Raw genomic sequence first — 23,725 nt, 5'->3', positions numbered from 1 at the left:
CACTAGAAAATCATCGAAATCCGAGCTTTGGCATAAATTCAGTCTGTTCCTCCTGTCGATCGCGTTGGTTCTCACTTTCTAAGCTACCAATTTCCCCCAACCACATTTAACTTCAACCTTTCAACCTTCCAACCTCCAATTTTCCAACCTTTTTCCATCTACGCTCCATCGCAATGAAGTTCCTCACACCTCTTCTCATGCTGGCGGCCTCCGCCCTCGCCGCTCCAGTGGCCAAGACACAGACACCCAACCTCTTCCGCCTGAAGACCACCGGCGCCACCAACACCGTACACAACGACCTCTACGTCTACGGTTACCACACAGGCGCCGGCCTGAACGACGCAGTCCTAACCAAGGACGTAGGCACAGCCAGTTCAGCCTACCTAAACGGTACAAACGTCTTCTTCGACTACAAGACAGAGTTCCCATGGGGAATGAAAGCCATCGGCAACACGAACTATGCCTGTGAGTATCCGCATCCGCATCCCTTGAAAACATCGCCACCCGCCACCCGAATGAATCACTGACTTTTGCACAGCGTGGGAACCTATTGAGATCAACGCCGGTACGGGTAGCGACGGGTTCTCCATTCAGAATGGTCTCTTCCAATGGTCGGAGGATATGGGCTTTGGTGGCTGGCTCGGTAAGTTTTTTTGTTTTGGCTCCACGCTCCACGCTCCACGCTCCACTTGATGATCATGTCAAACTAACGCCCGACAGTTTGTGACTGGTTCCACAATGCGCCTCAGCTCTTCTACTTATACAAGTACTACGATGCTATTATTCCCTCCAGCTGCAGCAAGGTCGAGTTGGAGGCTGAGTACACGAAATAGGGGGGTTCTTCGGTCGCTTTATGATTTTGAGCTCCTTTCTTAGCCGTCTTTTTCACGTTACGTCACTTCACGATCTCATCTAGAAGCATAATGTCTACTTAATGGTGTTTTACGGACCTCTCGGAGGTATACATGAATTGAATATTTACAGCAATTGAAATAAATGCCTTGATTCTATGTACATCTTTTTGCTCGTTCATCATGGGGGATATCAAAAATGCCAAGTAGCCACAGCCACAGCGTAAAATCGTGTTCAACGTAAAGCCTTTTCCTCTTTTTTTTGGCGCCCGATACTCAAGCCGCAATCACCTCACCTGCGATATGCGGATTCTCATAATACCGCTTATCCATACCAGCCTGCAGGCGAGCCTCCTCATTAAATGGCCCACGGATCGGCCCGCGGAAATGCTTCTGCACATTCGACCGGAAAACCTGAACAGGGTCCGTTCCCTCTTGGGCACAGATCCACGTCAACCACCGATGACCAGTTGTAACATGCGTAATCTCGTCATTATGGATGACCTCCAGTGACTGCACACTATCCGCATCACCAGCTTTACGGAACTTCTCAATGGTCATAGGATTGACATCAAGACCGCGAGCTTCGTGGACAAGAGCGATGATACTGATTCTTGCGCGGAGATCGTACGCTGTTTCCGTCGCTGAGATCCAGAGACTGTGATGCACAGGCAGCGAACCAAAGCCGGAGCCAAGTTCTTCGAGTCTAGTGCGAAGGAGAGAAAAGTGCTTCGCTTCATCACTGGCGACTTTCAACCAGTCGTGGAAGAATGTGCGTGGCAGTTCTTGTGATGTGCCTTCTGTTTGGAATGTCGCAAATCGAATACAGATGTCGATTGCTAGGTCGATCGCCCAGAGTTCGATGTTGGCTAGCGCGTGCAGCATCGCAATGCGGCTCTTCAATGTCCCGCCCCTTCCGGCCTTTGGCATCGCACCCGGGTTGACGGTCTGCAGGTCCTCCCGTGGTGGTTCATCTGGAGGGAGTACTGTTCCTCTGCCAAGCGGCATCGGCGAGTCCGAGGCTTCTCTCGCAGTGAAAATAGCGAACAGATGCGTCGTCAGCTCGATCTTGTGCTCGGGATTGGCGGTATTAAGCACATGCGCCGCCCAATCGCACAGCGTGGCATCGTCGTCGAGGTATTTCGCCATGCCCGGGTCTTTGGGTGTAGTAGCAGCAGCAGCAGAAACAATAGCAGGTGAATCCGAAGGCCGCGCATGCTTCAACTTGACCTTCTCACTAACTGGCTCAACCTTAGCCAAACCAACACTAGCACCATCCTCAACGGGGAAATCCAACGCAACAAACTCGCCGCTCACATCAACCGGGAACGTGCAAGCTTTGATCCCGACGCTCGATTCGCCAGTTTCTACGTTGAAATCGTACGCGTGCCACGGGCACGACGCGACATATGCCGAGTCTTCAATGTCGACTTGGGAATCGGCCATGGGCCCACCGGCGTGCGGGCACTCGGCTTCCATGGCATAATAGGACCAGCCGTCATTTGTCTCGTTGACTTTCGGGTTTGATGGGTCGATAGTTGGCAGGCGGAATAGTACTAGTTTCTTGCCTGTCGTTAGGCGGATCACATAGCGCGCCTGTGTGAAATCGGATAATTGCCCGCAATTGATCCACATCGTGTATTTTCTTTGTTGTTTCTGCTTGGGGAATGTTGTGAGAGTGTGAGGCTTTCCGTGGGTTGATTTTATCAATCACGTGCGTTGATCGGTTTTTGCCCCACTCTTATGTGCTTATAAGTCAGTGTTGCCTTGATGGCTATCTATCACCCGACTAGAAAACTTAGTGTTTATGGGGGTTTGAGATTTGTTTGTGCCCGTTTTCTGATCAGTCGAGAAAAAATCAGACGATCTTGTATATATCCATGTGGCTTGTGGGGGCTTCCTCAAACTCGTAATTTGAAATTTAAGCGTTGCCCAAATTGAAAGGGGAAAAAGGAGAAAAAAAGCAAAACCATGCAAATTTTGAAAGTACGAATATAGACCCCTATTTTGTGGAACGTGGTAGTGATACAGGGATAAAGAAATAGTGTCTTGACCGGAAACAAAACATCAAAGAACAGGTGCTAATATCGTTAGATAGGTCTCATGTATACTTCTCAATTGTGGATCCTAACAAACCAGATGATTTTGATTATTTGAACGTGAAATTGTCGACGAATAGTTAACGTGCACGGTCTTTACTTAATAGCGGGTGACATACACAAAGGGTTCTATTAAAATCAGCCCCCCCACTGCTGCAACGGGATGTATTATTCGGCAGCCTTATATTTTGGATTCAGCAGCCTGCTAGTAATCGTATTACACAACATACTGTACATTCCAGATGAAACATACATTGTCTAACTAGGCAGCGGATCGGAGGGACCCCGCCTACGGCCGGGCTTAGGGTCACTCAATTGATTGTGTAGTGACTATAATGCTCAATAAAATACGATTACTATGTCTTTCCTAATCGGGTTAGCTATGAACAGGGGTGGGGTGTCATTTTAGTAAAAGCGTGTCATTTTAATACACGATAAAAAAAAAAAAGTGAATACGAAAGTGCATAATCTTCATTTAAAAGCGCGTGGCATATACAAAATGTGAAATTTTCTACGAAGGTGCGTGTCTTCACTTAATAGCGGGTGGCCTATACGAAAAGTGAATGGATAGGAATTGACTCGTAATATTATAGCGTATCTACGCATGAAATTCATGGTCGTCAGTTAATAGCGTGTGGCACATACAAAATATGAAACTGTATACAGAATGTGCATTTTTACTTAACAGCGTGTGGCACATACAAAATATGAAATTGTATAAAAAAATGCATTTTTACTTAATAGCGTGCGGCCTATACAAAGTTTCTGTTTGGGGCGAGTTTCTTTATAGCACGGTCGAAATCATGTGTTTGATACGGTGGCGCAGTCAAGATTGAGAACGTTAAAAGTCGAGTTGCGGTGAAAGAAAAGTCGAGATCATAGCCAATACAGTATTGTGACAAGTTTGATATTCGGCGCCTATGTACCCTGGTCTTCCAATCAGCACTGTGTGGGCCTCGCTTGTTAACGTTATTAAAAATGTATCTCTACCTCGGGGGTTTATTTATTGGACCCCCTAAGACCTAAAACTATTGAGAAAAGAAAATTGCGCTTACGTACATTTTACGTCTTTCCCAGGCAGAGAGTGATACTGGCGATTGGGAGACAGACTTGCCACTTTCTTAACTTGGGTGTTCCTGACTCGGAATTCTGCCTGAGAATTCTACGCTCGTCGACTCCCCGACCCACATACCGACTTACACACCTCTACGGACCGTACATGTGAGGCAACTTAGCCGAGTCCGATGAGCTTAACTGACCTTATGCAGTCTAAATCCTCCAAAATGGAGATTGGCCCTGGTAGCTCCATCAAGTGGGGTGTCTATCGTGAGGGCGCCCGCTTCCAGCTACCGCGATTCGAATCGCTCAAGCGCGAAGGCCCTGCCTTGATACAGGCTTATCAAGACGTGCTCGACAAGGATGAAACATTTACTCAGTATTTCTCCGATGAGCGCCTTCAGAGCTATGACCTGGAGTCAAATTTGAGAACGCTCCTGGGTATTCGTCCTCCGCTCGTGGACGAGCCCCAAGGATCCAACAGTCAAAGCGATGTATCGCTCAGCTGGGTCAACATCTTCCGGCACGGCAAGTTCGAGAAGAGAGACGATGGCTTCTACCAGTGCCGAATGCAGGGACGACTGGTTAAGATTGATGAGACAATGCACAAGACTATTCTAGTCAATCGGTGCTTCCTCCCACCAAACTCGGACCCCTATGTTAGCGCAGCGGACGTGGAGAAGGAGTCGGAAGTCAATCTGTCAATCGAGGCAGACGTGCTGAATGAACTTCACATTCAGATTAAATGTTTGTATTTTCCTACACCCATGACCCCCGAATGGAATGACATACTAACGAAAGCAGATGTTGAAAGACTCAAGCGACTGCAGCAATCACTGAAGAAGCGTCGTCACAGGCTGCGGGGCGATCAAGCACCAGCATCTATCAAAAGGTCAGGCACGCCTCAAAGCCTTCGAAGCAACTACCCTAGCCCGACCGAATCTGGCCTGAGACTACCAGTCCTTTCTCGCGCTGGGAGTGATACCCAGGCAGGATCTCGTGTCTCTCTCTCAGTTGAGCCATCAGTCGGCCTTACGAAGCCAGCCGCCTCGATCGAGTCCCGGGAGGCACAGGAACGGAGCGCATCCCCATCCTCATCGGATGTGTCGACTGGGGAGGATATACCTTTTTCTCCAAACCCCAATAGCTTAAAGAGGAAAAACATGAGTTCGGACTATGAGGAGACTGTTGACGTGGACTGGGATACACAGCACCAGACGCCAGCGCCATGCAATGCATCTACCCCGTTGGCCTCAGCTTCCAAGGGGAAGGAACCGCTGGCTCCCGAGGAGCGCAATACAATGATTGATGACAGCTATGCAGTGACTGAGAGTCGCGGTACAACGGCTGAAGGTCGCGATACAACGGTCGGAGACAGCGATGCAGTGGTTGAAGACAGTGATGCAATGGAGGTCCGTCGACCCAGCGAGGTCCCCAAGCCAGTGGCACCAATCCAACCCGTCAAGCAGCCCACGCTTAAACCTGAAACACCCCGCAAGAGCAAGCGAACCCTGAACTGGGCCGCAAGCTCTTTACGCCAAGAATATGAGAACGCAGGCCAGCCGACCGACCTCATCTCAAGTCCAGCCCCAAGCTTTGAAGCCATGCAATTCGGCTCGGACATAGCTGGACGGCAGGGGGGCATCACACCAGTTCCCCCGCGCACAGGGACAGTATCTATGAATGTCAAGCCGAAAAAAGCCAAGAGCCATAAGAAAGGCGTCCGAGTCCGGAACAACTTTACTCAGGAAGAGTTTGACCATGCGCCAGCCTGGTTGAGACCTCGATTGGACGCCGGCATGTCCCCAGCAAAACTCGAGCAAGAGTATGAGGCAAAGTTTGGGGTTCTGCACCGCTACCATACCTTGAAACTTTGGTTGGACCGACAGGAAGCAAAGGCCTCTCCCATCAAGGCACCCAAAGCCCCACTGGCAAGCACGCTCACCAAGATTGTGGTATTAAAAATTCCAATCCCATTGCAATTGAGGGAATCTTTCGAGTGACAATCCTTCATAGCCAACGCCGGAGTACGACCGCGCGATGCCCTCACCTGCCGTCTCTAGTTTTCGCCCTATCAATCCTTCGCCCTACGTGTCCCCGTATCCCCGCCCCTTGTCCTCGGAGCCTAATCAGGCCTCACTGATGGAAAATATGCCCACCTCTTCTCAATCGTCAACCCCGATACCGACCCAGAGCTCCGCGCGGAAAGCACATATCCCCCCATCTGCTATGCCCCCATCTGCTGAACTACCAACCCCCAAGTCAGCCCAGAGCTCTTCGCTGACTAAAATAATGCCCTCATCTGTTGCACATTCTACCACGATGCCAACCCAAAGCTCCCCGCTGACGGGAAACATGCCCTCATCTGCTGAACAATCGACCTCCAGGCCAACCCAGGGTTCCTCATTCACGGAAAAAAGGCCCTCAACTTTTCAACGGTCAACCCCGATGCCGAATGGTCTGCCAAACCCGGAATAAAGCCGTCGAGCCACCCAGTTTACCTTTGACAACAAAAAAGAACCCTCAGGTTTTCGGTATGGACCAGGTCTTGCGCGGTTTCAACACGGTCATTTAATTAATTCATCCCATAGCAATACACTGGGCTTCATTTCGTCAGAAGCCTTTTCTGTATCATACTCTCATATTTACTGAGCCCCCTTTGCCTGTTTCTATTATGCCCTATACCCAGCTCATACCCAGGGACTATTTGCGTCTTTTCTTTATTCTGCCATATCATATTATCAAGCGGAGCTTTGCGTTTACATAGGCGAATACTAATCGAAATCCTCTGAAGCAAGTTATACGTTACACTCCATCTAATAAATGCAACCCGTGTAGCAAATAGAAGTAAATCGAGTCTCGTGTACCAGGTGTATACTCATGGCGCTCTCTTCTACGGACTTTAGCTCGGTAGTTAACCATATATTGATATAATGATATATACCCTACAACGTATCTTGAGGGCCTTCATATACCCTTGACAGAGTGCTAAGCACGCATCAACACTGGTCTAGCTGGGCTAGAAGGTAGAAAGATGAGGAAGAAAAATAGCTGAGAGACTCTTGCCTTACAGACTAGCAGGGGTACGCGCCTACGCGAGATGCCCATGACCTGTCGCCCCCACCCGACCAACCTCCCCAAATCCCCTTCTTGATCGTCCTGGAATCATTCATTTCGTCGCACGAGGCTTAGCAAAGCTCTTCCTCATAGTGATCCTCACCCAAGCTTCGATTTCTAAAGGCATCTACCATAACCATACCGAATCCATTGATAGCCACAGCTAACACGCCATTCTGTCTCATGAACAGGATAGCCTCTCTCTTCCATATGGAGGATGACCTTGGCCCAAGTGCTTCTGGTCCAGAGGGGCCCCGAACAAACATCGACCTCAAACAAATTCAGTTCATGACCCAAACCCTACAAGAGTGTTATGCTATAGGAAAACTATACGAGAACATATTTCGCGGCAATGAACCCTTGGCCCCGAGGCTGATAGAAACCGCCAACCCCGAATTGGAAAAGATTCTCCTGAAGCTATTTGGTGGCCCTCCGGTATGCCTAGATGAGCCCGCAAATCCAGTCGCATGCGACCCAGTATCTCAGTCCCAACTTCTGGTGCAGTGGTCTGAGATTCTCCGCCAAAAGATGAAAGCGAGCGACTTTGAAGTCCAACCAAATGGCACCTATTGGTGTCGCGCACAGGGATTGCTCATTGAAGTATCTGAGGATAACTACCACATGATCCTCTCCGGACTGCCACAGCGGATGGTCAAGCCTCTGTCAGAGGCACAGAGAGAGCGCGAAATTGTATACAAGGCGAGGGATGACTTTTCGGAGTGCTTGGTTACTATTAAGAAACGTGAGGTTTTGCTGCTGCTCTATCTGGATTCATTGGAACTAACCATATTATAGTTTCTCGGATGCTTCCTGATCTCATTGGTAACCTGGAAATGCGGATCGATCGGCTTGTGCATAAACCCGGGGACGAAACGACCCAGGTGGATATTCCATCGTCTTTGAATCCACCAGAAAGATCACCCAGCATTCTCGAGTTGGGAGCTCGTGAGGTCAGCGGCGAACGATGCCTTAATGATCGCAGTTCAGGCATGCAGGTCTCGGATTTGGGCTCAACCGGATCTGATATTACCTTCAGACCTCAAAGAGAAGTAGGATCAAAATGTCGACCTAAAAAAGCTGGACGCCAGTTACCGCGCCGTTTCTTGACTCCAAACCCCTTTTCCAAGAGGCTGGGATCTTTGAATAGCAACAGATACAAATCTCGAGGGATGAGAATCACGAAGGCAGCAAAAACACCAAAGAGATTGCATGAGCGAAAATCGCCGAATATTCCCTATACTGAACAGGAGATAGCCGAAGGATATGAACTTGTGCAGTCTCTCTTGGACCGGGAAGTTTCCGCAGATGACATCCTACATGCGTATGAATCTACGTTCGGGATTCGTCGAACGATGCAAGCGCTGAAGGTAAAGTTCAAGGTTCAAGAACCAAAGAACTCTGTTACAGCTCGGAAACCAAAGCATAAAGTGAACAAAACAGGACAAGTGTACGTTCAATACTCTAGTCAGGAGGTAGCTGAAGGGTCTGACTTCTTGAAGTCTCTTGTTGACCAGAAAGCTGACGTGAAGACGATTTTGAATGCTTATGAAGCAAAATTTGGGGCGCGTCGAACTTGCATTGCTCTTTACGCGAGGTACAGAATACCGGAGTTGAACCCTAACAAGGTGTACTCTGACCAGGAGATCACTGAAGGATATAACTTCTTACAGTCTCTTCTGGAGCAGGGAGATGACATGGATGCAATTATGGACGCGTACGAATCCAAGTTCGGGGTTCGCCGAACTTTCAATACCCTTAGTCAAAAGTTTAAGCTACCAGGCATGATGCTTCTAAAGAGAACGGCGGCCCCAACAGCAAATAACCTCAAGAATGCACAAAAGCCCTCAGGTCCATTGACTGACTCGACCGGGGGGCCAGAAAAGTACACTCACCTGGAGATGGCCGAAGGATATGACTTCTTGAAAAATCTCATTGAGAAAGGAGCTGATGCGGCCACGATTGTAACTTCATACGAAGCAAAGTTCGGTTTTCATCGAAGTTACTTAAGCCTTCTGTTGAAGTTCAAGTTACGGAACTTGAATCCACCGAAGGGAACGTCTTCTCCCCGATATTCTGATCAGGAGTTTGCCGAAGCACCTGCTTTTGTGATGTCTCTTATTCAACAGGGCGCTACTGAGGATGAGATTGAGGCTGCGTACGAGGCAAAATTCGGAGCTGCTCGAACCTACCTCGCAATTCGGTGCAAATTTGGCCTACCATACTCATTGCACAGTGTCCAGAGGGAAAATCAGGAGGTACGGAGATTCATAACTGACATATCCTTCTGATGACATTGTTGACAAATAGTTATTCGTAGGACAGCATGCCACAGCCCGACTACGATGATTCGGATTTCTAGTGGCGAAAAGGGAGGATTGTCCCGGCTATGTTAATCAAGTTAGAAAGAGAAAGTTGAAGATGTTTTGGGAAACGAACGAAACATAGACCCGAGGAAATGATTTGGTCGGTTGATTAGGTTGTCCCGGTGAATAGAATGCATAGGCACTGTCTCTGGGACCAAGAAATTCTTATACACAGACTGTACAAAGGCCCACCAGAGTCTAGCGGAAACGCTTAATGTATTTCAGATCATTTGTGGACGAAGGCCATCGATTCGAAATGTAGCTTACATTGTGACTACCAGAAACTTAAGAGATCGGTGATACTTGCGGTATATCCAACCGCAGCTGTATTGACAAGTATTAAGTAGTAAACATCAGCTATCCATCAGACTTAATGAATCCATTACATCATGAGAGCCAGCGAGTCATTTATAGATATGCAAAACAGACAACATGAACTAGAATCAAAAGGTATCTAACGTAACGCTCTTAGAGGGCGAGGGCAAGTCCGAGGACACCAGCGGCGCCAGCAAGGCCCATAGCAACACCGGTAGGAGCAGCACCACCATCAGAAGTAGAAGGAGAAGGAGAGCCAGAGGCAGAAGACGAAGCTGAGTCCGAGCTGCCAGCAGTAGAAGAGGAATCGGTAGTACTGGCAGTAGAGGTCGTGACACCAGTAGACGAGGCATCGGAGCTAGAGCCAGTGGTGGATCCAGTGCTAGAAGCACCGCTGGAGGTTACCGATGGGCTACTGGAGCCAGAGCTGGAGCCAGAAGCGGAGCCGCTAATGCTGGAGGTAGCGGCGGCGACGGCGGAGGAGTAAGCTGTAGGTGACTCAGAGATGAGAGCGGCTGTGATATATGGCTTCACGCTCTCGGGGACGTTGGAGTACCAGTCGGGGTAGACGCTAGAGATGATAGCGTTGGAGATGGCGGAGTTGACGTATGAAGGGTCCGACATGACCTCCGCCCAGACTGAGCTTGGGATGGCCGTTTGGAGGGCTACGATGACGGAGTTGGGAATATCATCTAGATCCTCGGTCACTGAAGCTTGGGGAGCTGGGGAGGCCAGGGCTGTGGCCGAGAAGAGGAGGAAGGTGAGCGACTTGTACTGCATTTTGATGTTTGGAAGTATTGAAGTATAAGAGGGATAGGCTGTAGGAAGAAGAATTGCGATGAGTTGGGGATTTTTGAACAGTCAGATGTTTTGTTTCAAGGCTGGGGGCTTGATGCGTTAAATAGCAAGGCCAACTAAAATTATCGCAAGGCTGAGGCTCTTGATACGTCGTTGGTTGCTCAGCCCACCGCATCTGTTTCTCCACAACGCGCTTCACATCCAATTGTCTTTTCGCCGCCCCCAAACTTGCCGATCGCAGGAAGTCCGAATGTTCATGTCCTGATCCTGCGCCCCATTTTCTTGGCTTGATCATAGGTCTACTTTGTTGTCAGGATTCGAGGGATTTACGAGAGACACTAAAAGAACCCGTGTGCCTTTGAAGGCTGTGAGAGGAGGCATCGGTCTCCAACCTCCCTCCCTGGAAATCCCGACATTGTTTCACCGCTAGAATGTATATTGATGTTTTCAAGCTGGTCAGAGGTTCGGCCTTCTGTTGACGCTGAGGTCGGGATGCTCCAAGAAACATCATTACGCACGCTCTCCCAACTTCTTCATTGGATTTCATAGATCACAGAGGGGTTTGATGACATCAGATCTTGGAGAAGGCGATCGCAAACCAACCAACAGGCCCCCAAATATTGCTGCCTTTGTGCTTCCTAGACGCTTGGCTTTGCCTCTTCCCTGCCCCCAGGCCTCTGAGATGGACGTGTCGGGTCGATCCGAAGAGTAACCTTTGAACCAACGCATTACGCACACCCATAGGAATTTCTGCATTGTCTACGACAGCAGTCCGTCGATCAAAACTCTGGGGTTACATGTACACTCGAGGCGTCCGCGAGGTTTGTACGCAGGCTCCATTGTTTCTGTTATGCGGATGACCTTCAAACCCTGCATTGAAGTTCGGGCAGTGAATCGACACGCAATACCGCCCCGAAATCAAGTTTCAAAGCGTCGCATGTCATCGTATAGACGTGCTTTGATTCTCGGCATCCGTAATCAAATGTTCCAGATTTCCGACTTTTGTTGACAAAGGCCGAGCTCGGCATATGACATCATATCGCCAAGTTATATACCGCTGTTTAGATTTTCGTTCTTTTTCTCGAACCATGAGCCACAACGTACAGCCAGGTCTGCTTTTTGTGCTAGGTCAAAAGCAAGACCCTCTTGAACGAGCGCAATATATGTGAAATTTCATCTGCTAACATGGGCCGATCTGCGAGCACTTACGCGTAGTCTCATAGATTCCCGCGTCTTTAGTTCATACTTTGAGTTCCTGCAAGACCCTAAAATAGTGAGTCGAACAAATTTTTTGAAGGCAGATAAATCATGCAGTTCTTGAATTTACAACGACCAAAAACCCAGCCATAGGATCGGCGGCCGTACTCATAGTGTCGAATAGCCGTGGCAAGATCCTCCCCGCTTGACCTGAAACACCCATACATATCAATGTTATCAACCTTCATACCTTCATCATCTCTTGATTACGATAAAATTACTTCAATTACTTCAAAGAGTACTCCCGAGCCTTCCTCTAATGTAGTGTGAGCCTAGTTCATACCACCGGAAAGAAGGCCACTTAAGCAAAAGGCGGTTCAGACCGGAAACAATACATTTAATTGTCAATGCGCTAGTATCACTACTTTAGTGACTTGCAGCAACTTCAGCTCAATTTCAGTGTTTATAATGACGTAGGATAAATTCATTGAATAAACGGTATCCGGATAGAGAATCTCAACTAAGCTGGCCTCGAGCCTAGTTGCTTCTGACTGTAGTGGTTATATGCACCTGCAAGCCTCGCCCGGAACATCTTTCCATAGTAGATAAATAGCAAATTACCGGAGAGGGCAACAGTGACTATCAAGCCAAACGTCACGTAGAACCATGTCAGTCCCACTCTATTGCACCAGGGTTGAAGGGCGAAGACAAAAATAGTGGAGATGAGATTCCGAATGAAAGTGACACCAACTACTGAGTCCGCGATAATCTAATAACGAAAAGGGACATTAGCAGGCATACCATATATCCAATCAAGCCCGTCTTACCTCAGTGTATGAATCAGTAAGATAAGTTAATGCAGCACTGCTAGCCGGTACAGCACCCACAGAGCTGACACCCAAGCCAAACGCTGGCAAAAGCCAGTGAGAGCCGTTATTCAGTCCAATACCAAACATAAACAGGCCTGCTGGAATCAATGGAGTAAAGGCAAGAGCCAACCAAAGTCGCATCTCCGGTTCGAAGACACCGCCATTTCTCTTTGCAAGGAAGAGAGCAATCGAGTCACTTAGAGGCCCACAAATTAGAGCCCCTAAGGTTGTCCCAATGAATGGCGGCAATCCCATAAGGCCAATTTGAGATGCGCCAAAATTGTACGGCGGCAGTGTCATCACTGATGAAAGAGTTGTCACTGGGACTGTCGTGCAGGCGGTCATCAGTCCATAGACGAGGGCCATGAAAAAGACGCCTGGAAAGCTGAAGAGAATGAGGAACGGCTGGTAGCAGTGTTTTGCTACCTCTGAGAAGGGCACTGGGGAGTTAGACCACAATGCGAGTTTCTTCCAGTAGCTTTTCACTGGGATTGAGTAGTCGATCTCAACAGCTTGATATGAGTGAGCTTCCTGTGTTGACAGGGACTTCTCCATTGCCGATGGCTCGATATCCTCTTTGATAGGGGTAGGCTTAAGGTCATTCCTCTCAGGAACAGGTACACCCTCAATACGCGATGCATCAAACATAGTCTCCTCATACAGAAAAACAAATGCGCCAAGACCCACTCCAAAGAGAATAGCCATCCACCACCAAACCCAGCGCCATCCCTGGGACTGGGTGATAAACCCACCAGCAAGAGGGGCCAGTGTTGTTCCGACAGTCATGAACCAGAAGTAGATAGTGTTGGTCAGACCTCGCTGGTGAATATAGTAGACATCAGCAACGGTCATTTGAACCAGAACTTCAGCGAGTGCTCCAACAATGCAGCTGAGGATATTGACCAGCATCAAATCGGCGACGTTTTGCATCTTCGCAGACCAAATGCTGATTCCGCATTGGATGGCGGTGCTGAATATATAGATCGGTCGACGTCCGTATTTCAGGGCAAAGGGTACGAGGAAGAGTCCTCCAATGCAGAGGGAGCCACAGCCTGCTGCGTAGCTGTCGTTTAATATGGCGTAGCTGAAGCCGAGTTCTAGATTGACGGGACCCCAGGTTACTGTTGCCACGTCGATTCTTTGATCTGGTTAGCTTTTAGGGGCGATATGACCGGGATTGAGAGACATACAGTGCGAGAACCATCACGACATAGTAACATACAAGGCCGAAGTTGAGGTTTTTGCGCCATAGTGGCCAGTTCTGGTGTAGATTGATCCGTTAATACTGCCAATGACAGATTGCTCTACATTACAAGTACTCACAAGTGGATCGTTGGGATCTCTGGTAGGATTTGGCTGCAGAATTACTTCTGCAGTATCGCCTGTCTGTGAAAGATCTATTTTTTGGCGTTAGCTTTGTGTGCTCATTGGGGCGAAAAGGGTATGCCTCACCTTCAATTCGGACAGTCCCAGGAGGCCATTCTGGATCCAGAGATGACTGTCTGGGAGGCATAACTTAGGGTGATGGGATATAGAATGTATGTAAAGGCAAAAAAATGGAGTATGACGGTGCAAGCCTGAAAACTGGAATCGTGGTTTCTGAGGGCTGGCACAGAGCTCGTTATATCAATTCCACCTTACTGTGTGACCCTTCCAAAACCATCAATAATGATTTCAGAACGCGTCTCTTATCACCGTCGGTTATTAATGTTGGCGTTCTGCAGCCATTCACAGCCAAAAATAGGGGCGGAATGTGGAATACGCTTTGTCTGGAAGAGGAAGTTTGAAGCAACGTCCAATAGATGGCAGCAGATGAACGAGCTTATCATCCCTATGATTGATCTTCAATGCGGGGGAGGATATTTAATGATAATCTCATAACCTCGGGGTAATGGAGTTTACCTAAACTCGCCTATCGAACTGCAGGCGTTGACTAGCCATGCGCCTAAATGCCGGACCCTCTGCCGGGATCCAATGAACATCCCTTGCCCCCACAGGAGAGCTATAATAGAATGACACTCCTATTTCTCAAAGAAGCTCTCTATTGGCCAATACAAGCCTCTTACTGTCGAATCTATAAGTTAAGCATTCATGTCTATACAATGTGCTGAGATGCCAACTTGAGTATACTAATGATACTTATCTGTGGATACAAAGGTAAGTCCACCAGGCAGCCACTATTCGCACAACCCAGTCATCTGATAGCATCTAGAGCTCGCCTATCCTTCGCCTAAACCTCCAAATAGCCTCTTTGCCCCGGAAATCCTAACCAAATCAACCAATGGCGTCAATTTGCGCCGCCCCACTCAGCGGCATCAACGGGGCTCTGTTTCGCAACCAATCAACGCTCAGCTTACCGGCCGGTCCCGTATCACTTCACTACAGCTATCCTTCCGATATCTCAGTCAATCTCCCTTTAAATAATACTACCTCATCTGTGATTCTCCACTGCTGACTTTCTTAAAGGGAAACTTCTGGAGAACTCGGATTTTCGGATCCAAATACCATTCCGGACATCCCGCATGAAGCAATAAATACCTCAGACATAGCCGCCTCCTCATTTCTGCTGGTCAACAATCATATATTTATTCTCGGCACCATGGCATCTATCTTCAAGAATGGGCGTATCTTCGTGCCCTCAGCTTTGAACAACGGCAAAGGCTTTGCCGAATGCATGATCATTGAGGATGGCAAAATCTCATATGTCGGCGCTCCAGATGCAACAGCAACCCCAAAAAATGCGACGATCATTGACCTACAAAACAGGACTGTGATTCCTGGTTTTATCGATGCTCATGTACACATCTTACAATACGGCCAATCCCTCCGCAAGGCCAACCTCATTGAATGCACATCCCTGGAACAAATACGTGAAACGATCAAATCCTACGCTGAAGCTCATCCTTCCATTCCTCGGATCTTATGCCGAGGCTGGATCCAATCCTCCACAAATGGGGTCGCATTAGCCAGCATGCTAGATGACATCGACCCACGCCCCATCTTCGTTGATTCCTTCGACCTCCACTCCATGTGGTGCAGCTCAGCTGCCCTCGACGAAATGAAGGCCCACACTGCCCCCGATCTCCCAGGAGGAACTATTCACCGTGATGAAAACGGGAAGGCGTCAGGCCTACTCGATGAATCAGCTCTCATGAACCTCGCATGGCCCCATCTAGAAGGTGTCACCTCCACAGCGGACAAACTAGACGCCCTAGACACAGCCGTCAAGGCCTACACTGCAGCCGGATATACCGGTCTGGTAGATATGGCCATGGACGAAGTAACCTGGGAGATCCTAAACCTTTACCGACAGGACCACACCATCCCCTTCCACATCGGCGCCCACTGGCTGGTCCCCTTCGCAGCCGACCAAAGCGCCAACTTCGAATACGTCGATCGAGCAATCGAGTTACGCAAACAATACAATCAACCCGACTTCTGCATTGTAGGAATCAAATTGATCTGCGATGGCGTCGTCGACGGCTGCACCGCCGCTCTTATGCAGCCATACACAGGCAAATCAGACCCAGTCGACCCAATCTGGCCAGAAGATATGTTACAAGAAGTCGTGCAGCGCGCCGACGCCGCCGGAATCCAATGTGCCATCCATGCAATCGGCGACAAAGCAATCCACCAAGCAATTAACGTCCTCTCTCGAGTCGGTACACCAGGCGCCAGACACAGAATCGAGCATTTGGAATTGACGACTTCGGAAGATGCTAAGCGACTCGGTCAACTTGGTATCACTGCTTCAATTCAGCCCGTTCATTCCGATCCTATGCTTTTCAAGGCATGGCCTGGTCTTGTTGGTCCGGAGCGTTGTAAGCGTGCGTTCGCTTATAAGGAGTTCCTGGATGGCGGGGCTCCTATTGCTATTGGGACTGATGCGCCTACTGCTCCTCATATGCCTTTCCCCAATTTATATAATGCTACCACTAGACGGTCGGCGCTGGAGACAGAGAGTGACAAGACTGTTAATCCGCATTTCGGGCTTGGGCTTGTTGAGGCTGCTACTGCTGCTACTACTGGTGCGGCTTATGCGCGCTTTGCTGATGATTGGACTGGTAGTTTGAAGAAGGGTCTCTTTGCGGACTTTTTGGTTGTTGATATGCAGTGGACGCCGGAGACCTTGCTGGAAGCTAGGGTTTGCCAGACTTGGTATCGGGGGATGAAGGTATTTGATTCGCAAAGTTGATATAGGCTAGACGCTATACCTGAGAATCAAATTAAGATCAGATTGAATTATCGATAAACCCGTTTAAAATTGGCTGATATCTCTTACTGGGACTCACTGTTCGAGTGTCGTTAATGCGGGTGTATCATAGTGACATCACCAGGCAATTGTACTTTTGCCTAACAAAAAAAATTCAAGCTCATTTTACAGCTGTCACATGGAATACATAATGTCAATTTCTTAATTTACAAGTCATCACAGTCTCATCACGACATTCGCTTCTCGCTCAAATCCAAGATTCGCTTCACCTCCAATAGAGTCCCAAATCCAAGCCACATGTATGTGACTACCATTCAACGTTACTCTCCAAGCTCCTCGGGGTGAGCTTGGAATCCACGGTCGGCGGTTGGGTCAGACAACAGGTTGCCTAGTAGATATCATGGTCAGTGATGTGATCTAAAATCGACCTGTCGAAGGCAAAAGTGCATACTGTGCTCCGCCATCTCCTTCTGAGACCAGTGCTCGGTATTCTCTTGCAAATGCTCCAAGGCATGCTGATGTGCCAGCTCTGAACACATGGTGTGAGGGGATCTAAGTTAATTCCATATATCAGTTATAGATTCAGAATGGTAAAGCTGGGAGATACCAAACATACGGCGCGACATTTCTGTCCACGAAAATATCCATCCCTTTCCCAGCCGCTTTTGCTCTCTGCGACTGATCGTTTGCATCGAGGGAGCTGCGGCGCTCGACGTAGTTGGGGTCCAGAGGGTTACTGTCGATTGTGGTGTTGACCATTTTGGAGGTGGATAGGTTGTTTAACGTTCAGATGTGGTGGTTATATAGCTCCGATTTGTAGCAAGATATCGAGTTATAAAGGAAATAGGAAGGTGTCTAGGTGGATGAAGAGGAAAAGAATTGAGGTAATGTTACATGCGGGGAGCTTAAGCTTGCCTCTATTGCCGTCAAGGATTGGGCGTGGCAAACCTATGATATAAACACTTTACGGCCGCCACCTATCACAGCTATCCCGACCCTGGTCGCTGATCCAACAAACGTCACTTTGTTTTAACTTTTAGGAACGGTGTTGGTTATATTCAATGTGCATGTTGAGTATTGTTGTCCACTTTATGACACAAGCCAAGATAGTATTCTTATGACTTAAGAGATAATGGGCAACTATAACTGATTTGGGCTTGTACCACCGTTCTGGGTGTAGCATTCATCCATAATCGCTACTTGACTCGTAGGAGTCAAACTGACATTTCTTGCTTCGTTGTCGATTGAGTCCACGTGTACTCTATGCTGAGATGGATAGACGAAAGAGGATAGCAAGAGATGATGAATGTTAGACGAATTGAAGAAATCAGAGAGAATGAGAAGAATGGAAGAATAGAAAATAATTTGAAGAAATAATTAGATGATTTCATCAAAGTCGCGAAAGGCGTTCTTTCTCTGGTTTGTTCTCCTAGCATCTTTCCCACCTTTGGCTCTTCCTTTTGCTTTTGTTTGTTGCACCGTCAAATCTGAGCTGCCAGTTACGAGGCTTTCGCTATCACGGTGAGCGACATACACATTTAATTTTCGACAAGCCAGTCATCCCCCGTTCTTAGCAGTATAAGCCTTTGAACTAGTTCCTCCACAAAGGCAACACTCCGATGACGCCCCTCTTCGCAGCATACCGTCACAATAAATGAGATATCGCCATCCTCAGAAGCGCTGCCTCTTTTCTCCTCTGGGCCTTCGCCGGTTTATCGCGTATCAACTCATCTCTGTGCGACAGAGCCTCGTAGCTTTCTTTCAATGATGCGACAATCTGATCATTAGTTCTTGTAAGAAACTGCTGCACAACCTCGTTTTTCGAAACTCCCCGTTTGAAGACGTGGCGAAAGACCAGTGGTCATCGCGCGCAAGTTCCGGGGTGGATATAGAAGATGATGAATGTTGAATGATAAGAGCTTTGCTTTCTCCTTTTATTCATCTGATGGTACAAAAGGACCATTTGAACGACCGTATGAACGAGTGAGACTGTAATTGACGGGTACCGTGATGATAGTTGCGAGGACGAATTTTTCCTTGTGGTGTACCCATGGTGTCTTTGATATAATGATGGGTTGACATCTTGTATTTCTCTCCCCAATGATTGTAAATGAGGGTGTGATATAGTAGTTTTGACTGCAAAGGTACTTCAGGACAGCCCTAAAGGCATGGCGTCGGGAACATATATCTAGCCCGCAGCAGGTGACTCATATGCGGCTGAAATGCTGCTCTTAATAGATTAGCTATAATTTCGTAATGTTATAGGCCTCTACAATGCATTGAAACTTCCTGTACAATCTCTGATGAAAGAACTTCTGTCAATCTTGCTTTGTGCCTAGAGTACACGGTGGTGGCGTACGACAAATGCACTAAACCAAGACCTCGAATATACGACAAACATTTGGGAAACGAAACCGTGTAAGAGTGCTCTATTTTGACAAGTATCGATCGATAGCGATCGGTCAAACAAGCATTATTTTTGCTATGCTGTATCAGATCCAACACCTTGGCAACCAAATATACATGTAGCTTGAAACGTAGCTTGAACAAATACCACATCCATCATTCGACAAAACACAGACTATATTAATAAATAAAGCAAACTCCCGGGAACGCACCCGATGCAAATCATCTAACCCACGGAAGCAGCTACTTTCGCTAAGCTAACCCGCGCATATTTAACGATTCAGACTGGAAAGGCTTCCACACCAGCAAAGTAACTGTGGGGTGCAGAAAACGCAGATCATTTAGCTAATTGCATCAACTAAGAATTAAGAAAAAGAAGGTCAGAGCAACGTCGTAGACCAACCACGTTGAGTAGAGATCACAACGACCTCGGAGACCGATTTCCACTAGTCCCAAAATGGTCATTGTCTGGAGAACTCGATTCTGTTCGGGTCCCCAACTCACCACCGCCATTGAAAACTTTTCTTCCTTTGACGGCAGTATAAATGGAGTTTATTGCTGTTCTCTTTTGTGAGATGCAAAGTGACGAGATCTTTGTGCGAGTGAACAATCTCTGTACCGGTCGAAGTTGCGCGACGGAAAAGGAAAAGTGATATCATACCCTCAACTCGGTCACACGGGATTTTGAAGAAGCCCTACACATCGCGAGCATCGACGAAGAGCCTCGTCAAGAGTGAGATAGCAATGGTATTTTCTCGAGGGGATGTCTCAGGCCACGATGACCAGACAATAGGTACATATACTCTGTCCAGCCAACGGGATATGAATATTGACAGGTACAGATCATCAAGATCCCAACTTAAACGTTCAGATCGTGTCTTGGGATGGGCCTCAAGATCCGGGAAACCCATACAATTGGTCTCTGCGTGAGAAATGGCTTCTCACAGCCCTCGCCGTATTCACCACCTTCATAACCATGATGAACGGCACAATCATCACAGTAGCTCACGAAGCCATCAATGAGCGCTTCAACATATCCGACGCAAACTTCCCGCACTCTTATTGGCCTGTCACGTCCTGGGCTGTTGGGGGCGGATGCTTTTCTCTGCTCGTCCTGCCACTCATGGAAGACTTCGGCGTTCGATGGGTATTTCTGGGAACATACCTGATCTTTCTCTGTTTCGTCGTCCCTCAAGCAGTAGCGCAGAACTTTGCCACGTTGATAGTGACGAGATTCTTTGCTGGAGGCTGCGTTTCCATTCTCGCTAATACCTCAGCCACTGTCATTGGGAATGTGTGGGATAGTGAACGGTCCCGGAATGTCCCTGTCAGTCTATACATCGTCGCCTACCTGGCGGGGAGTAGTATTGGCCCTGTGATTGGGGCTGCGATTTTCCAGGCTCTGTCGTGGAGGTGGATTGGATATGTTCAGTTGATCTGGTATGGCGCTTTCTTCCCCATGTACTTCTTCCTATTCAAAGAATGTCGTGGGATCGCCATCTTGGGACAACGGGCGAAGGCCCTGCGCCGTGAGGGCAAGAATGCCTATACCCAGCACGAGATTGATACCCAAGATCAGTCGATGCTGAGTTTAGTAGGCCACAGCGCTAGCAGGCCTCTCGTCCTCTTCTTCACTGAGTCGGTGGTATTCGTATCGACGTTATGGTCTGCCTTCACCGTTGGCACGTTATACATGTTCACTCAATCCGTTGAGCAAGTCTTCGCTGACCTGTATGGCTGGACACCCTCACAAGCCGGCTACGTACAGTCAGCAATCGTAGTCGGAGAATGTATAGGCTGGGTACTCACCCTATTCTCAGCCAAACTATACTTCGACTCAGCGTCGCGCAACACCGAAATGCCCGGAACCCCTATTCCCGAAGCACGACTGTATCTTGCCATTGTGGGTGGAGTGTTTGGCATCTCCGGAGGGATGTTCACGTACGCCTGGACCTCGTATCCGTATCTCCCGTGGATCGCGCCGGCCATCGGTCTCGCTATGGTAGGCGCCGGCAGCGTTATTGTGGTCACGGGTATCTCCGACTATGTTGTCGATGCGTATAGCAAATACGCAGGCAGTGCTATCGGGATTATTGCCACTGGTGAAAATATACTGGCGGCTTTTTTGCCTTTGGCTACTATGAGTATGTACTCGACTCTTGGCCTTCGGTGGGCTAGTACTTTGCTAGCTTTCATTGCGTTAGCTCTATCTTTTGCGCCAATCCTGGTGCTCATCTGGGGTAAGGATATCCGAGCTCGGAGTCCGTTCATGAAAGAGGCAATGGTTGAGAGAAGGAGGAAGAGCTTTGACTCTGTTTGAATTGGCTAGACGTTCGACTGTACATAGAATCTACTCGGTCATACTTGCATATAAAAATTCACTCAAGTGTTTGTTTCATGTTCCTGTCCGAGTTTACCGTCAAAGTTTACTTTGTTTCACATGTTCATGCAGGTATGAACCTTCTATATAGTACCTAGGGTTCCGTAAGAAACCATGCATATGGAGTACAAGGTAGGTCACAAGACCTGCAAAAAGGCTCTTTGATATTGATGACCTTAGAACTGTATCGAAAGCCATAGAAGCCTTGCTCGGCGAACGACACCCCTGCATGAACAGCAAGTCGGGCAAACAGTGGAATGGGTGGACTCATTTTTCATGACTCGAAACACGAGATAACAATAGACTGGCCCACTCGGCACTACTGACCGGAGAACAAAAAACTGAGGGGCGAGACAAAGCCTAGTGGGACGGAATCGCAAGAAGCATCAATATAATTTGAGTCAGGGGAAGTTAGCATGCTTGGAAAAAGAGCCGGAGATATTCCAGATTGCGGTTTAGAGCGGACATGGCGCCACTAGCCCGAACCGAAGTTCCCCCTAAACGTGCAGTATGTTTACCATATTGTGGCATAAGTTAGCTACTTTGTTTATTATTCGGGGGAGATCGTAATTCTCCTAAACACGGACCAGGAGGCGTCCTGGAAACAAGCCCATTCCACGCTCCAGCGACGAAATCCCGGAAAAAATAGCCGACTAGTGGCTATTCCAACGGTTTCTTCATCTGAACAGGGGGTTTTCACCTGGCACAAACCCAACCACCCCTTTTCTTTCCTATAGTACAGTTAATGGTGATCTATTTTTCACATGAGACTCCGCGCAGGAGGAGACGAAAAAAATACCCAAAGTTCATCCACTCGTCCCAGCAACCAGACCCGACACTAGTACACTAGGACAGGGCAACGTCCCCACGTTTCTCGAAACGGCTAAATCGTCGAACTTCTAGATTGTTTCAGGTCGGACGATCAAACGAGCATGTATCACAGGATGCTCTGTGCAGTACTAACAAGCAACGCTAGAGAAGCAGTCCCAGTGCAATTCAGTTCTCAGGGGGCGAGGTTGGCATACCCTGGTCGGAGTTGAAACCTCCAGGCCGAGTCTATATCGATCAGAATTGTACCCAATTGTAACCCAGGTCAAGAGAATTGGACCATGCGCAGTCTCAATCGGGTAGTGCCCCGCGAGACTAGGTCATTGTACTCCCTCTCGTCGCACTAAAAATACTTTTTGCTCTTGTTTCTTGTTGAATCTGAAGCCTGACGGGGCTCCCTCCCCCTGGGGCAACAATAGACGAAGTTTATCTTGGTTTGATCATCCTCGTGTCCGAGAGTGAGACATGGTGATAGTTTCATGAGAAAGATCTGTGTATAAAGTAATGAGTTCTCGGATTCAGTCGGCTGTACCAAGCTCTTTAGGGTAAAGATATGACATCTCAGTCAACCGGTGGGTTCAGTACGGGTTAGCTATAGAGAATGCCAAGCTTTGAATTTTGCTGTCTTCCCAGCCTTTTCGACCGTGGAAAAAGGTGACCGGAAGGAATCCGGTTCCTGGTCTGGACTTATTATGACATGGCTGGCTGTTTAGTGGAGGCCCGTTTCCATGGAGCAATAATGAGAAATGCCTGTGAATGGCCTGATTTTTGCGCCAAACACGTGTGTGCTTAATCACCTGATCTATAGGAGATTGTACATGTATAGCCTGGCATTCGACCAGTCCTATATGATCAGTCCAAGCACAGTAGAATCAGATATGCCGGAAGATAGAAGATCCCACAGCCACAACCGTTGATACGGGAACTTCGGAGAAAATACCAGGGGTCGGTCAACTGGGAGTGGGACGGTTTCAGTGGCTGCATGTAAGCGCCCACTGAGACTCTGAAACGAGAGAGCGGGTGCTTCAGGTCCCAGCGCCAGTTTGATGAGCCTTGGCTGGCTCCACTTGATTCCCGTTGGACTCCAAGGCCGATTCCTTGTCTAGAAGGACGCTGAAAGGGGAAGTTAATATGAATATCACTTATGCAGTCAGACTGGTCACGTCGAATGATACATGAACATGAGATATGGAAACATTGGAAGGGGTGTACAGGAGTGTTTCTTCAGGAAAA

At 48.2% G+C, this 23,725-nt stretch overlaps 9 protein-coding genes across 9 annotated transcripts; 5 read left to right on the top strand and 4 right to left on the bottom strand.

Annotated features, from left to right (window-relative positions):
• Nucleotides 1-173: 173 nt before the first annotated feature.
• Nucleotides 174-833, top strand: N7446_009770 (uncharacterized protein; the record flags this gene model as incomplete). The annotated part of the gene is made up of 3 exons (XM_058518515.1): nucleotides 174-465; nucleotides 539-643; nucleotides 721-833. The coding sequence occupies 3 exons, from the start codon at nucleotides 174-176 to the stop codon at nucleotides 831-833; spliced, it is 510 nt and encodes a 169-aa protein (XP_058369303.1).
• A 294-nt stretch (nucleotides 834-1,127) lies between these two features.
• N7446_009769 (Rieske [2Fe-2S] domain protein) lies at nucleotides 1,128-2,486 on the bottom strand (the record flags this gene model as incomplete). The annotated part of the gene is made up of 1 exon (XM_058518514.1): nucleotides 1,128-2,486. The coding sequence occupies one exon, from the start codon at nucleotides 2,484-2,486 to the stop codon at nucleotides 1,128-1,130; it is 1,359 nt and encodes a 452-aa protein (XP_058369302.1).
• A 1,747-nt stretch (nucleotides 2,487-4,233) lies between these two features.
• On the top strand, nucleotides 4,234-6,009 carry N7446_009768 (uncharacterized protein; the record flags this gene model as incomplete). Its single annotated transcript, XM_058518513.1, has 1 exon — nucleotides 4,234-6,009. One exon carries the CDS (start codon nucleotides 4,234-4,236, stop codon nucleotides 6,007-6,009), a length of 1,776 nt encoding a protein of 591 aa, XP_058369301.1.
• Nucleotides 6,010-7,333: 1,324 nt separating this feature from the next.
• On the top strand, nucleotides 7,334-9,482 carry N7446_009767 (uncharacterized protein; the record flags this gene model as incomplete). Its single annotated transcript, XM_058518512.1, has 3 exons — nucleotides 7,334-7,865; nucleotides 7,919-9,378; nucleotides 9,441-9,482. The coding sequence occupies 3 exons, from the start codon at nucleotides 7,334-7,336 to the stop codon at nucleotides 9,480-9,482; spliced, it is 2,034 nt and encodes a 677-aa protein (XP_058369300.1).
• A 472-nt stretch (nucleotides 9,483-9,954) lies between these two features.
• N7446_009766 (uncharacterized protein) lies at nucleotides 9,955-10,581 on the bottom strand (the record flags this gene model as incomplete). Its single annotated transcript, XM_058518511.1, has 1 exon — nucleotides 9,955-10,581. One exon carries the CDS (start codon nucleotides 10,579-10,581, stop codon nucleotides 9,955-9,957), a length of 627 nt encoding a protein of 208 aa, XP_058369299.1.
• Nucleotides 10,582-12,316: 1,735 nt separating this feature from the next.
• N7446_009765 (uncharacterized protein) lies at nucleotides 12,317-14,178 on the bottom strand (the record flags this gene model as incomplete). The annotated part of the gene is made up of 5 exons (XM_058518510.1): nucleotides 12,317-12,565; nucleotides 12,624-13,803; nucleotides 13,856-13,926; nucleotides 13,989-14,062; nucleotides 14,118-14,178. 5 exons carry the CDS (start codon nucleotides 14,176-14,178, stop codon nucleotides 12,317-12,319), a joined length of 1,635 nt encoding a protein of 544 aa, XP_058369298.1.
• Nucleotides 14,179-15,264: 1,086 nt separating this feature from the next.
• N7446_009764 (amidohydrolase) lies at nucleotides 15,265-16,860 on the top strand (the record flags this gene model as incomplete). The annotated part of the gene is made up of 1 exon (XM_058518509.1): nucleotides 15,265-16,860. The coding sequence occupies one exon, from the start codon at nucleotides 15,265-15,267 to the stop codon at nucleotides 16,858-16,860; it is 1,596 nt and encodes a 531-aa protein (XP_058369297.1).
• A 338-nt stretch (nucleotides 16,861-17,198) lies between these two features.
• On the bottom strand, nucleotides 17,199-17,637 carry N7446_009763 (uncharacterized protein; the record flags this gene model as incomplete). The annotated part of the gene is made up of 3 exons (XM_058518508.1): nucleotides 17,199-17,266; nucleotides 17,330-17,430; nucleotides 17,495-17,637. The coding sequence occupies 3 exons, from the start codon at nucleotides 17,635-17,637 to the stop codon at nucleotides 17,199-17,201; spliced, it is 312 nt and encodes a 103-aa protein (XP_058369296.1).
• Nucleotides 17,638-20,028: 2,391 nt separating this feature from the next.
• N7446_009762 (uncharacterized protein) lies at nucleotides 20,029-21,604 on the top strand (the record flags this gene model as incomplete). The annotated part of the gene is made up of 2 exons (XM_058518507.1): nucleotides 20,029-20,077; nucleotides 20,127-21,604. The coding sequence occupies 2 exons, from the start codon at nucleotides 20,029-20,031 to the stop codon at nucleotides 21,602-21,604; spliced, it is 1,527 nt and encodes a 508-aa protein (XP_058369295.1).
• Nucleotides 21,605-23,725: the final 2,121 nt, after the last annotated feature.

Source organism: Penicillium canescens (assembly GCF_028828765.1).
Source record: "Penicillium canescens strain IBT 15451 chromosome Unknown utg000006l_segment0_segment0, whole genome shotgun sequence".
NCBI classification, from domain to species: domain Eukaryota; kingdom Fungi; phylum Ascomycota; class Eurotiomycetes; order Eurotiales; family Aspergillaceae; genus Penicillium; species Penicillium canescens.
The sequence above is the reverse complement of the archived record's forward strand: the minus strand, read 5'-3'. Positions and strand labels throughout refer to the sequence as shown.